Raw genomic sequence first — 14,754 nt, forward strand, 5'->3', positions numbered from 1 at the left:
TGCTGTTTTGGACAGTGCCTAAAAATAATTATAACATTGATGGGCATTTAGGTCACAGGAATTTTAAGACTGACATATGCTCATCTTCCTGAAAGTAATTTTCACTATGTAAACTGCACAGACTCACTTGAGCCTTCCTGCTATGATATTCTGTGCTGATAAATGTTTTAAAAGGGTGGAGAGTTGTCCTCAAGCTACCAGCTGAACTGGCTTCCAATGTAGTCCTGAATTAAAGTCACCAACTCCATCACATCATGTATCTCACATCTAGCTTGGATGAGAGTGTACTGGGACATGCAGTAAAAAACAGAGCTGTATCCTTTTTTCTCTCCCTCTGGATTCTAACACAAGAGTTTGTGCAAACTGACCCTGCAAATGAACTGGAATGCAGACAGACACTCTCCCAAACTGCTCTGGATGAAATGAGATCCATTCAGCGATAACTGAGAACATACCAATTGTAAAAAAACAAAGCTGGTCCAGGAGGCCAATATGAGCTGATCTTGTTTTTCTCTATGTCATCCTGAAGCACTGTGCTCATGTGAAAACACGCTGTCACAAGGACAATTTAGTAAGAAAGTTCTACCTCAGATCAAGACACATAGACAAAGAATAGCATGCCCTCTTGCACAGGTGTAAAACCAAAAGGGAGAACAAAGTTTCACTACATGAAACAGTAACAGAAAATATCAGGTTTCCTTCCCCAAAACCATACCAAGATCCCTTCTGTTTTCTTTTAACACTCTAAAGGCCAAGAAATTATTTTCCTCCCTTTCTTTCTCACTGTTCCTTTTATTAAGTCCAACTATTTCCTGTATTGGCTACTTGTACAGTTCTGGACTTTGCTTGCAATAATAATGACTCTCCCCTTGCCAGAGAAAGGACAGATATTTTACAGACATCTTCAATAACAAAATTCATCAGCACAAAAAGCAGAACACATTGAACATTGAAAGAAGAGGTAAAACTTCAATTGTGCAGTAAGATTAAGATTGTGCCATTCAATTCAAATTAAGCAGCAAACAAGACACCAACACACAAAAAATCACAAAAGTCCCAGAGATCAGTAAAGGTTGTGGTACTTTGTGTCCATGAGGCGCTAAAAAAGAAATTTCAGTTTTCTTAACTGAAAACATCCATTTCAGAAGAAATAAAAGACCAAATCAAAGGAACAACAGCACATGTATTTGTTAGCTTCACAAAATGTATGCTCTGTAGAATACTGTGTAATAATAAAAAAGATTCAGTAATACACAAATTCCCTGCGTGATTTGCTATTATTTTATACAACGTGGGTAACAAAGTGCCTTTTGCAGAGCTAGCATAGTAGTGAATCTAACACAAATCATACCTACAAGAGTAGAACCTAAAGTTCCCAGCTTTTTGGGATCAGAAATAATTCTTCCTGAAATAAAGGAAAATGCATTTTAGCCCTAAATGATTTAGGGACAGGAAAACTGACACGAAATCACAAACAGAAACAGATAAACAACTTGTGCAAGATCCACTGACAGACAACAGTAAAATCACACAGCAGAAGGAAGAGATATTTGTGTCCTCAGTTACAATGCCAGGTATGTCGTCATCTCATGCTTCCCGCTCCACCAGTTTAGTGCGACTTTGAGCAGACCTGGTGATGCCAGCAGCTGCAGTGCCTTTAAATGCAATACACTTTAAACACAGCCTTTGATACAAAAAGTCCTTAACAATTCTATAACAAACCAACATAGATCGTTCTATATCTGCTACAATTATATACCGATTCTACAGGGACTTGTTACTGGCCATAGCCAAAGAAAAAGCCTGGAAGGGTTTCAACTTTGACTTTGTCCATTAGTGCTACTTAGGCCCTTTAACAAAGGACACCAGGGACACAATTCCATAGCAGATCGTTCACACAACAGTGCATTTCACTGTAACAGCTCCTTCCTCAGCCTCTTTATGTGTTCAGGTACTCAGGTTTGCTCTTTACCCAAATACTGTCTCTTTTGCTCTTTCTACATGTGAAAAATACTCTTCAACTTTACAACCATACCAGTTATGAAAACCTGGTCTACACAAATGTTACTGAAAGCTTTTTATTGTAGTGTTTAAAAGCTAAAGGATGGCATCTTTTGAAATTTTCCTAGTTAGTTTAACTGTATTGTTTATATAGTTTAGTTTATAGTTAAGTTAACCTAAACATTGTCTTCAGTAACACAGTCTTCAGTATATGAGCACCGAGTGTATCTTAAACTCAGACCCGAATCACAGCAGCTCATGAATACTGCAACGAGATGGCAAAAATTCCATAGGATAAGAACTGAGAAAGGCGTATGGCACTGCTGATATCCCAACAGTGAGCCCAAGTTACATACCAAACAAGTAACAACCACAACTTTATGGGCCTCATTTCCATCAAAACCAAAAGTCAAATCCTACTGCAAGGGCTTTGTTATTTTCCCAGTTTATAACTGAAGCTTACAGTAAAATGTACATAAAGTTAAACCTTACAGCTTTGTTGAACTTTATTTGGAGGAAATTGATGGAGGAGCTGTAGATTCTTTTTCTTTTTTTAGGTTTAGAATCCAAACTAAGAGACCTCCAAACCAAGTAACATGTACTACAGAACATGGACACACACACACACACACGTAGCCATGTCCCCTAGGGTTTTGCTGTTGTTGTTCTTACTTTGTTTTATAGGCAATCTTTATAAAAGATTAATTTCATCATATGCATACTATATTAGAGGCATATTTCTAATCACTTTTAATATACTTTAGAAAATCAAAACATAAATCTTGCCTTTTAAAACTTACCAATGCTCAATGTATTTAAGGCTTACTAAGCAACTCAGATTTGTAAGTCTCTACATTTGAAAAATGCATTAGTAAAGTTTACAGATTTTTAAAAACAGTTCACCAGTCTCTCTTAAATATTTGATAGCTTCCCTCCTCCATAAATGTATGCCAGCTTTTCTTTCACCTCTCTTTCATGCATCGTTTCTATGTTGTTGTCTTTACAAAAGGAACAAAATTATCAAAAAAACCACAAACAATACTCAGTTCAAATTTAACAAAATTCTATTAAGTACTCAGGGTAGATTTGGTTGGCATCGAAGATGACAAAGATCTTTGGGTTCCAGGTGTTATCCACACAGCTGTCATACAAGTTCACAAAGCTTCCATCTTTTGAAGGAGGCCTCATGTATTTTGAATCACCACCAATATAGTCACCAGTTAATACACGAGCAAGAAACATGACTTTATCTGGTCTGTGCAGATGAGGCTGCAGGTTCACACCATGAATCTGGAAAGTATCTCCATGCTTCATGCTCTCTTTGCAGAAATGGCTGGAATATGATGCATCTCTTGCAAAATAGGTCCCTTTCAAACAAAAACAAAGAAAATTTGATGACATTCTTACCATGACAGTTTGACTACCAGAGCATAGCTATCAACAGATGAAAAATAACAGTTCTTTTATGTTCATTAGGAATCCTTTTTTTGTTGTTATCTATTATAACAATCTGACCAAATATTTTTAGTGCAAACATTTTAGTAGGGAGATTGTCTTGTGATCAACACTGCTTTGCTGGGCATCCCTTCCCCATGCTCCCTGGCCCTACCAGCCAGTTGTGACAATTACATTCCTTACTGCATCCTTAATTACACTTGCCATAAAAGCAGAGCTGTATTAAGGAGCTCCTGGGTAAACACAAGGCATGCATCACAAAGTACACACTACAGGGAAGACTTAATGTTGAGCTGTTAACATTATCACTGTTGTATGTGACAGCAATACTGACCTTTTCCATACACAGCAGCATGCATCCCATTTATTCTCCAGTCAAAGTTATGAATACATATTGCTTCTACAAATTCATTACTGGTGCCATGAAACAGCATCTGCTCATTAATTGTTGGGACACCTCTTTTCTTCTTCAGTTGAGCTTTTTTCCTACAGAAAACACACAATAAATACATAAATAAGGACATAATAGATAAATAGTTGTACAAACACACTAAATTACTACTGTGAAAACACTGCTGAGGGTACAGACCTTACACATTCTACTTTACAGGTACCTAGATGACTCTAGGTTTTAAACACGTCAGAATGCTTAAGGTACATACTTAGAAATCATACATTTCTGAATGCTGTAGGGACTATTTTCTGACATAGTCTAAGATTTAAAAAAAATGGTCCTCCTACACCAATTTTATCAACATTGTTCATGTGTTATTAGTTTCAGTGTGGTCATTTTCAGCAGATAGAATATAGCCTTGAGTAACTTCTCTTGAAACAGAGGAATGGAATGGATTTATAGAAAAACTGAATAATCAATCAAAAGATGTTCTGTGACAGTCCTTTACTATCTCTGACCAGTTCATTTCATAATGCCAATCATCATTAATATGGGAACTACTGTAAGAGGCAAATGTGTTCTGACCACTACAGTGATGCAAATAATCATTCAAGCAATGATCAAATGTAATCCCTTATCTTACCAATTAAACAAAACACTTTTTCAAAACCATAAAAGTTTAAGTAGCAGTTGTTCCTCCTAAGCAGTAAAATATACTGGGTACAGCGGCAAGCTGGTTGTGCAGAATGCAGAAATGCCACAACAGGACACTTTGGTAATTTGGAACAGAAATCAAGGAGTTCAACTGTTCTAAAAAGCATCATCTTAGCACCTTGTACAAGCAGTGACAAGATAATCCAGTTCAACAAAATTAACTTGATCCAGCACTGTGAAAATTCTCATTCAGCCAATTCACTCAATGAAAGGTAAAACCTACAGCAAAACTAAATACCCAGAGACATGCTCCTTGTACCTATGTAAGCACATAAGCCTTTTCTAACACTGGTCAGCAATCTCACTGACCAACACCTTTTTTTACTTGCTGTACTCCTCGACAACTCCAAACTGAGATCCTCTTTTCAACTTTCCTACCTGGGACACCAAAGAAGTGAATTTGAAATGCTGGAATACCTCTTTCTTTGTAATATACTACCAGGCAATAATTTCTTCACCAGTATGTGCAAGCCTACAGCACTGTCTTGTGATCCAAGGGCAGGACCCAGCATTTTACCTTATTGAATCTCACAACTTGACTCAGCCTATTGATCCAGCCTGTCCAGATCCCTCTGGAGAGCCTTCCTGCCCTCCAGCAGATCCACACTCCCACCCAGCTTGGTGACATTTGCAAACTGACTGAGGGTGCCCCTGATGCCCTTGTCCGGATCCCAGATATAATATCTTTATCTGGACCAGCCCCATCTGAGCCCTGGGGACCCCACTGGTGACCAGCTGGATTCTGTAACTCCATTCACCACCTCTCCCTGGGCCTAGCTATCCAGACAGCTTTTTACCCAGCAAACAGTGCACCTGTCCAAGCCATGAGCAGCCAGATTCTCCAGGAGAATGTTGTGGGAAAACAGTGTCAAAGGCTCTACTGAAGTCCAGGTAAAAAAAAACTGCAGCCTTTCCCTCATCCACTTAGTGGGTCACCCTGTCATAGAAGGAGGTGAGGTTGGTCATCCAGCAGGACCTGCCTTTCCTAAACTTATCCTGCCTGGGCCTGACCCCTGCACACGCTGTGTGATGGCACTTAGGATGAGCTGCTCCTTGACCTTCCCTGGCACTGAGCTCACTCAGCTTGACAAGTCTGTGGTTCTCTGGATCCTCCTTCCAGCTCTTCTTGTGCATGGGCATCACACTTGCTCAACCCCAGCCAACTGGGACCTCCCCAGTGAGCCAGGACTGCTGGTAAATGGTTGCAAGTGGCTCAGTGAGCACCCCTCCAGCTGCCTTGGTACCCTCCAGTAGAGTCCATCCATTCCCATAGACTTGTGTGGGGTACCAGGTTCCATTTTCTCTTGAATTATGAGGGCTGCATTTTGCTCCCCACTTCTACCAACTCAGGGTCTGGGTGCTCTTATTATTAATGCCTTTGTTGCCTCAGTCTTTTCCTCATTCTTTGTCATTATGTTTCCCCCCATATCCAGGAAAGGATGGAGATTCTGTGTAGCCCTCCTTTTGTTGATGATTTATTTTTTAAAAAAAATTATTGTCTTCTACAGCAGTGGCCAAATTAGGTTCTAGTTGGGCTTTGGTCCTTTTAATTTTCTCCCTGCAAAACATCTCAACATCTTTTACTTCTTCTGAGTTGCCTGCCCCTTCTTCCCAAGGTCATACACGCTGTTTTTTGTCTGAATTCCAGCCAAAGTTCTCTGTTCAGCCAGGATGATCTTATTTCTCAAATACCTGTCTTTCAGCACATGGGGACAGCCTCCTCCAGAGCCTTTAGGATTTCCCTCTTGAAGAGAGTCCAGCCTTCCTGGACTCCTCTGCCCTTCAGGACTGCCCGCAAGGGACTCTGCCAAACAATCTTCTGAACAACCCAAAGTTTGACCTCTAGAAGTCCAAGGCAGCAGTTCTGCTGACCCTCTTCCTTACTCCATCAAGAAAAAAAGGAAACTTAACTAAAAGCTGGGTAACTCTCTTAACCATTAACATATATAATGAATTTCACTTCCTCACACACGTTGATATAGCTTTAAATTAACAATAAATGACATATCTTTTAAAAAATCATGTAACTTATGCAAGATTTTAGTATATATCTGGCTAGTTATTTCCTCACTCCCTAATTTAGTCTAGATTTTATTAGACTAAAACATCTTTAAACCTCCTGATATGCACTCCTTCCTAGGAGATACACAAATTACTTTTGTCAAGTACAATTGCTTAAGACTGACACCAAAAAACAAGTGGATACCAAACTGGGCACCTCCTACTTCTTCCAGGCCAGCACAATATGAAGAGGGAAAAGCCAAGAACTTAGAAAAAGGTTTTGTAGTACATTAAACTTAAAAGAATTGCATGAATATGTGTTCATTAGACACTTAATCCTGTCCTATGCTTCATAAAATTGAGAAATTTAACAAGACTGAAATATTCATTTGCTTTGTTCAGTAAAAATTAAAATAATACAAGCCTCTCAAGGAATCATTTTACAAAAAGCTAATTTTTGTCTCTTTACTTCACTGTAAGGATCATGGGCATCTCCCACACAGATATTCTGAACACCTTAAACACATTATCTATGCTACAGCTTTTTCTAATGCATTTCTACAAGTATTAAATTTCTGCACCTGTTGAAGCTACACAGTCTTGAAAATTAAATTTTGAATGAATGACAAATACGAAAATTTTTAAAAGTTAAAAAGTAACAAAAAATTTCATTTATAATAAAAACAGTTAAACATATTTCTCCTGCATGACTTAAAACTTTACTCCATTAACAATCCTAAAACTGTTGGTTTTAGAAATAATCTCACCTGCAAAAAAACTCCCACAAGTCTAGATTTTGTATTCTCTTAATTCTTTTAATTCGGTGGCTATCCATTGTTTTTCCAAAGAGACTAGAAACTTCATTATATTCATTTGTTTTCTTTTGCAATGGAATAAGCTGGAAAAAAAGAGGTTAGTGCGATTTCAATTCAATGCATTATTTCATTGTCACATGTTTTTGACCAAGTTGCATACCAACTCTTACCTGGTATGGCTCCTCAGTATTTACATTCTCCCAGTGGGAAGGCATAGGGATAGCCTCATTTTCACAGATGAAACTTCAAACAAAAAAGGTAAAAGCACATCACTTCAAAGACATGAGGCATTTTCTTCCTGTCAAACTCCTGCTCCAAACAACACAGTATGCAAAAAAAGCAAACCCCCATGAAGTTTATATAGAGCTACTAAGAAAAAGTGGTTTAAGCACATGCACTACATACACTGAAGCTCTTAAAATGGGGACTAAAAGAAGAAATCTCCTGAAAGTAAAAAATTGTCACCACATGGAAATAACACTGAATGCAATTATTCAAAGAATAAAGTAAATTGCCACATCATTGTATGCACTATTTAGCAAATATCTACTGAAAAAATGTTGGCACTTCAAAAACAGTCTTCTTGAAAGCCAGTGTAAACAGATTGCTACTACATTTCTTATGACAAATGACAAATTTCTTTTTTAATGTATAACCACACTACAATTCAGAACTAATTTTTTTCTCAGAAACTACTTGGGGAAAAAAATCCACATATCCCATATACTCAATTTCACCTGTGGCAGCAACACTGCATAGCTCAGTTTATTGTTTAGTGAGTTCCAGATTTACATCAGCTCAGCTTTACATCTAATGATTGATCAAACGCTAAGAAACTGACCATCTAAAGCAATTAGACTCATTGAAGAATTATTACAACACAATTTCTTAAACTCCAAGTAAGTTTAGAGTAAATGAGTGAAATATAGGAACAACACATAACTCACGCTTTTTTTGCTGTTACAATACTACTTCTAAATAATTTATGGAGTCACTGGATTCCATTTTTTGGTGCTGCTTCCCTGCAGCAACTCTGGTTCAACAGGTATTCGGAGCAAGTGACTCCAAAAGCAAATAAATATAAACAATAAATATAAAACTCCTTTGTTTCATTTTACTTTGAAGAAGAAGGCATAAAAGAAAAATAAGGAGTCTTCCTCTTATTTCCTTACCTGAATGAATTGATTGCAAAGGGAGCTCGCTTTATTGGACGTTGTTTAAGGGTAGTTAGGTTGATTTGTCTCATCACTGAGCATAAAACAAGAATTAGGAAAAAAATTTTGGGAATTCATCTACAGCATATGAAACATTGAAGTGTCATTTTACTACTACAACCTAAGCTACTTAATATTTCAACAAGTAACAAATCAGCATTTTCAATAAATGTTTCTAAATGCACTGTCATTTACATGAGTTGGGAAAATGTCCAAATATTACACACACAAAAGACCTATTTTTAAAATATCCACCTAACATTCAGCCCCACTAAATCACAGGCAGAACTTCCACTGACTTGAAAGGGATGACAAAGAATATACTATTCTTGGTGTAAGACATCATGGCCTAAAGAGAGTAACATAAAAACTGTTCTTTAACATTTGCTTATAGTGCAGTGTTTTTATTCTGGATGCAAAACACAGTTTTTTATAAAAAGACATTTCACAAGTAAGTATAAAACTCCTTGTATTGTTAGATACCACCTTACTGCCAGTATATTGCTGTTTTACCCAGTCCCCACTTTCTGTATTTGGAATATTTGACATTTGAATACGTATATTGGAATATGTATTTACTTTCTTAATTCCCTATATTTAAGCATATAGCTGTTTTGTACTTTAATTAGAAAATAAACCATCTATGAATAGAAAAACTAAAAAAAAAAGTTACTAGAACACACCTGTTAACAAAGAACAGATTACATTTATAATTAGTTACATACATTAGAAGCCTGTAATACTCTGTAATTTACAAGAACAGCATAAGCAAGATCTTTACAATCTCCCAGTAAATCCTTTTGCCTATCTCCTTGTTATTCTGAGAACAGAACTGGCTTCAACTACCTGCTGAATTATTAAATCATTTTGATACCAGCATTTTGCAGGAAGCCTCCTTTACAGCAATGTTTCTTACACAGAATGGATGGAAGTGGTTTTCCAAGCTTACACACAGTTGCACATTAAAGAAAAAAGGTTCAACCTTCCCAGTTCAAGAGATGTATCCTACATGCCACTTGCAGCTGGAGCAAGCAGTAGGAACTCCAATGCAGTGCTATTAAACAAAACATGCTACTTCATTAATAAACTACACAAAAAATGTAACAGGGCAGCTGTTTCTAAAAACTCCTATGTACCTTCCAATAAAGAAGACATTCTTAATCATGTTTTCACACAGATATGAGGACAATAACCTGCTGAATGAACAAATGTGCTGGTGTATCTGAGACCTTCTATTGTTTAAATTTACTGTTTGGCAAGACACATACCTGAAAAGTCCAGTGTGTAGTTAAACTTTGCAGTGGTAAAAGACAGAGATCCATGGGGGTCTGTTCGGAAACTCCTTTCAATATCCTCACTGCTGATGGAGCAGTGACTGTTTGAGTCAGTCTTCAAAATAAAAGAAAAAGCACATTAAGACAAACTCAGCCATAGGGAATTTTATGTATGGAATCCATCAGAACCAAAATAACTTCATAGGTACTTACCTGAAACATATGCCATTTACCACACTCAGCCAAATAAAACCAGCCCCACTGGGTATCAGAGGTATCCATGTCTTCAACTGAACTTTCCATCTTTGCAAACACATCTTCTGATGGTCCTTGAAGCATTTCCTGAAACATTCACACACATACACACAAATAAAGTTTAGAGAAATTTATTTAAAAAGCAAAATTAAGTGCATTTGCAATAACTAAAAAAAAAAAATTCCTATCAGGCTGAGGACTGATCTGTTCTTTCTTTTCCAGAGAAAAATTCTCAATTGCTACTTATCCAGTATTATCTTTTAACTTAGGTAAACATTTCCAAAATTTTCTTAATTGTCTGTAAAGAGTGACAGTAAAGGCAAGAGCTGTAGGCTTTATGTCATCAAAGAGAGGTGCTAAATTTCATATCAATGGTTGTAGGATCAAAACCACTCAGAAATATACAACAGGCTCTTCATTCATACTTCTCAAGAACGAGATGGTAGGGTTACATCCAACAGCTTGATGGGAACACCTACTAGTGAACAAATCAGACTGGAAATCAATAGTTGTAAGAAAAAAAATAAAACTAAGACAAAGAATACAATTATTTAACTGTGCAAGACCACAGTAGATTGTTCCTTCTCATTGCATGAAGAAGAATTTTCCCCCTAATGCACCCACTTAAAAATGACACAGTGAAATTCCTGATACTCTGTACTTGTATTTATAGAAAAGGTTCACACCAAAAGCAAGACTGGCTCCCACACAAGCAGTGACTACCACAGTTGGGGTTCTGAAGGATGGAAGAACTGAGGAAAGGATACAGCAGAGGTCTACAGAATCATGACAAAACCAAATAGGGAGTAAATAATCACATTTTCTTCTGCCATATGGAGGAGACACCTATTGAAGGTTGCACATGTCAAGTTCAAAGTAAGTGAAAGAAAAACTTCATGAACCAGATGGAAACCAATGGAATTTCTTTTTGTGGTATGGTGTGGATGCTGCAAATTTATGGAAGTTCATAAAGAAGCCAGACAAGTTTAAGTCCACCGAGAGCTATGCCAGAATACCTTTAGAAGAACAGTCCCTGCCAGAATTCAGCTCATTCTCTGTTAGTCAATAAAATTCTGAAAACTCTGAAAGTGCTCACCTCTCTTTGAAAGTATTTCCTAATGTGTCAACTTTCTGCAACAACCTCCCCAAACAAAAATTCTAAGTAAGTTTCAGGGAATCTTTCAGACAAAAAACTTGCCCCACACCCAGAAAAGGTCAGCAATTCAGCCACTCTAACTGTTTAAGCAAAACACTTTGGCACTCTTCCCAAATATGTCCTCAAGTTCACTTTTTCTTCCAAGAAGTGAAACAACACACTTCAGCACAAGTCAAACAATGTGCAGTTAATATCCTGGATGATTCAGCTGTTTCCTGGTCACTTCAACCCAGAAAAAATAGAGACCTGAAGAAGACAAATACTGGAAACTAAAAGTAGGCATCCCCATTCTGGCCAGTGCTACTGGGGCAGCAGTTCAGAGCAGGAGGCACTTCCAGCACCACCCTTCCTCCCCCATTTTTCCCAAGCTAGCTGTATTTCTGCAGTTGTTTGGGAAAAAAAAAATAATCTGAGAAACCTCTTTGTGATAGTAGCTAGAGGCTGTACTCTAATCATCAAAAACTCCAAAGTGTTACAAAAATCTAGATGCTTAGAGATCAGGGGAATCATAAGTGGATCTCCAAAACATCACCAAATTGGAGAATCTGAGGGCAAACCTACTTCAGTGAAAATGAAAGCCTACCCAAGGCTCCATGTATGGATTGCTGCCTCAAGATCAAGCAGCACTACAAAAAAGGTTCATCAGCTGCACAGAAAAAGTATTTTGAAAGAGATAAGAAAACCATTCTCTGCTTCAGAGGGCATCTGTCAACATCTCTTCTGTTACCCACAGCAACACAGCCACAGAGCCTACATTCCCTTGGTGTTAAAAGTGCAACTGGCCAACATTTTTTGGTGAAAATCTTTCACCTTCAATTTGATTCTGCCTCTTGGGTAACTATTTGACTATGTTCTATCCTACTGAGAGCAGGCAGAGGTAGGCTGCACTTCTTTAAATCTGAGGAAAGCAATTCAGGCTTTTCTTGGTAACGTTTTGTTCCCTCATGCTCCCACTGAAGTGGTGAGCTCAGCTCCCTCCCAGCATTAGTTCAGGGCCTTGACTCTGATCAATCAAACCAATGATGCCTTTGGAACAAGAGGACATGTCTTTACAAGCAAAGAAGGCATGATGATCTGTGCCTGACAAGAGACTTAAGAGTCCTCCAGGGGCATCTCATTATTAAGAGATAGTTTAATAAACTATCTCCATTTATTAAGGAGATAAGTTATTCCCATGGCTTTCAAAAATCTTACATTCAACCCACATACTTGTAACCTCATCACAAAGCCTAGGGTAAACAAGTAGATTCCAGGATATTTTAAAAGTGTGGAGGAAACACCTGAAGGCATGAATATGTAAAGCCATAAAAACAAGAGAACTTCTTCTCAAATGTGACACAAATCCAAAATGTTTGAAGGAATTACTAATTAATTCAAAATTAAATGCACACCATTTATAAACATTAGGTAGCATTTTGAGAAGGGTCTCAACTCCCATCATTAGCACTGTTTCTACTGGTCCAGGAGCTACCAGAACAGCTCATATTAAACAAATGTCTTAGGAAAAACATCCTCCTAAACAGGAACAGCACTCGTGTGCTGTGACTGAATGGCTTTGCACCTTCTCTTTTTCCCATAAGTACTTCATGTTCAACCGATATACATCCTTTACAGAGTGCAGGCTCAGAGAATTCTTGGGGTTAGAAGAGAACTTTAAGACCGTCTGGTTTAAATCGCCCTGCCGTGGGCAAGGACACCTTCCACTGGACCAGGTTGCCCCAGATCCCATCCAACCTGGCCTTCAACACTCCCAGAGATGGGGCATCCACAGCTTCTCTGGGCAACCTGTGCCAGGCTCTCACCACCCGGATGATAACAAACACCGCAGCATCCCAATGGACTACTCTGTCTGGATTCCTGTGCTGCCTGCTTCACTTGGCACACCGTGCTTTATTGCCAAAGGCTCTTCTCCCTACAAGCATCGACTTGGTACAAGTATCCTGCTGGGAACAGTGCTAAGGGAATCTCTGGCTCTTCCTTAGAGAACACGACACCTGATAAGGAGACTTGCCTGAGGTGAGCCCGCAGGGCTTGGGAGGGGAGGCAGGAGGAGGACCGGCACTAGCACCAGTACGGGACACACGGTGGAATGACAATGCCCTTCCCACCTGCGCCCCCACGCACCCGCTCCGTGCTGCCGGGGGCCGCCGTCGCAATCCCGCCCGTAACCGCACCCTCCAGAGCCGAAGCCATGGGCGCTCAAGGGCACGGCCCGGCGACCGAGCCGAGCACAGAAGCACTACCCCTCCATCGGGCGCGCAGGCCGCTCCCCACACGCAGCGGCCGCCGCCTCCCGCGCCCGTGCCCAGCCTGGCAGCGCTGCGCGGCGGGCGGGGCGGGGCGGGGCGGGCGGCGGCCTGCGGGGCGCGCGGGGGGAGGGCGCGGCGCGGGGGGAGGGGCGGCGGCGGCGGCCGTTCCGCCCCGCCCGCACTCACCGCAGCGGCCGCGCGCACCGGGCGCGCTCCCGCAGGCCGCCCGCGCCGCGCGGGCCGGGCGCGCGGGGCCCGCTCCGCTCCCGGCGCTTCCGTTACCGGCGGCCGCGGAGGGCGGGGACAGCGCCGCCGTGGCCGCGCTCCATTGGCCCGTCGGGGGCAGGGATGCAAATGAAGGCGGGGTGGAGCCGCTGTCGTGACGCGCAGAGGGGACGGGGAGGGCCCAGGGTCGGCCCAGGGCCGGATGCTGTGCCGGTAGCTCTGCCGCAGTGTCAGCACCGATACCGATACCGATACCGGCACCTGCACAGTCCCGACCCCAGCACCGCCTCCTGCCCCAGTCCCAGTGCCAAAAGCAGTCCCAACTCCTGTCCAGTACCAACACCAGTACCAGGCCTAGTTCCAGTATCAATACTACTGCCTGTGCCAGTACCTGCATCAGCACCAGTTCCAATCCAAGCACCAGTGCCAGTTCCAGCACCAGTCCAAGCACCTGTACCAGTACAAACACCAGGCCCAGCACCAGTATCAATACCAGTTCAGCGCCAGTCCCAGTACCTTTACCAGGCCCAGTCCCAGTTTTGGCATCAGTCCCAATTCCAAAACCAATCCAAGTTCCTGTGCCAGTACTAACACCAGTACCAGGCCCAGTTCCAGCCCCAGTCCAAGCACCAGTACCAGCAGCAATCCCAGTTCCAGTCTCACTACCAGTACCAGTGCCAGTATCAATCCCAGTTCCAGTTCTGGTGGCAATAGCTGTTCAGGTACCTGTTCCTGCAGCTGCACGAGTACCAGGCCCAGTTCCAGCCCCAGTATCAGTGCCAGTCACGGTTTCAGTTCCAGTGCCAGGACCAGTAACAGTAACAGTCCCAGTCCTAGTTCCAGTACCAGTACCGGTGCCAGCCCCTTGTGGTACCAGAGCCTGACACCGTGCTGGTGCCAGGCACGGCAGCAGATGTGACCATCAGGTCACACAGAGCAAAGAGGGCAGCCGTAAGCAGCTGCTGCAGGGGCTTGGGGCCGTGAGCAGCTCTGTGCCACCT

The 14,754-nt window shown here is 41.1% G+C and overlaps 1 protein-coding gene across 4 annotated transcripts; it reads right to left on the bottom strand.

Annotated features, from left to right (window-relative positions):
* Positions 1-890: 890 nt before the first annotated feature.
* LOC103827186 (protein mono-ADP-ribosyltransferase PARP11) lies at positions 891-13,812 on the bottom strand. 4 transcript variants are annotated; one of them, XM_050972644.1, is made up of 8 exons: positions 13,715-13,812; positions 10,082-10,210; positions 9,863-9,983; positions 8,553-8,628; positions 7,551-7,623; positions 7,333-7,463; positions 3,791-3,942; positions 891-3,368 (listed from the first exon to the last, which is right to left on the bottom strand). In XM_050972644.1, the coding sequence occupies exons 2-8, from the start codon at positions 10,205-10,207 to the stop codon at positions 3,055-3,057; spliced, it is 993 nt and encodes a 330-aa protein (XP_050828601.1). In that variant the 5' UTR covers positions 10,208-10,210; positions 13,715-13,812; the 3' UTR covers positions 891-3,054. The 4 variants fall into 4 exon arrangements, with proteins under 4 accessions (XP_050828601.1, XP_030090564.2, XP_050828594.1 ...); XM_030234704.2 differs by lacking the exon at positions 13,715-13,812 and adding an exon at positions 13,404-13,585; XM_050972637.1 differs by lacking the exon at positions 13,715-13,812 and adding an exon at positions 13,291-13,541.
* Between the last annotated feature and the right edge of the window lie 942 nt (positions 13,813-14,754).

Source organism: Serinus canaria, chromosome 1 (assembly GCF_022539315.1).
Source record: "Serinus canaria isolate serCan28SL12 chromosome 1, serCan2020, whole genome shotgun sequence".
NCBI classification, from domain to species: domain Eukaryota; kingdom Metazoa; phylum Chordata; class Aves; order Passeriformes; family Fringillidae; genus Serinus; species Serinus canaria.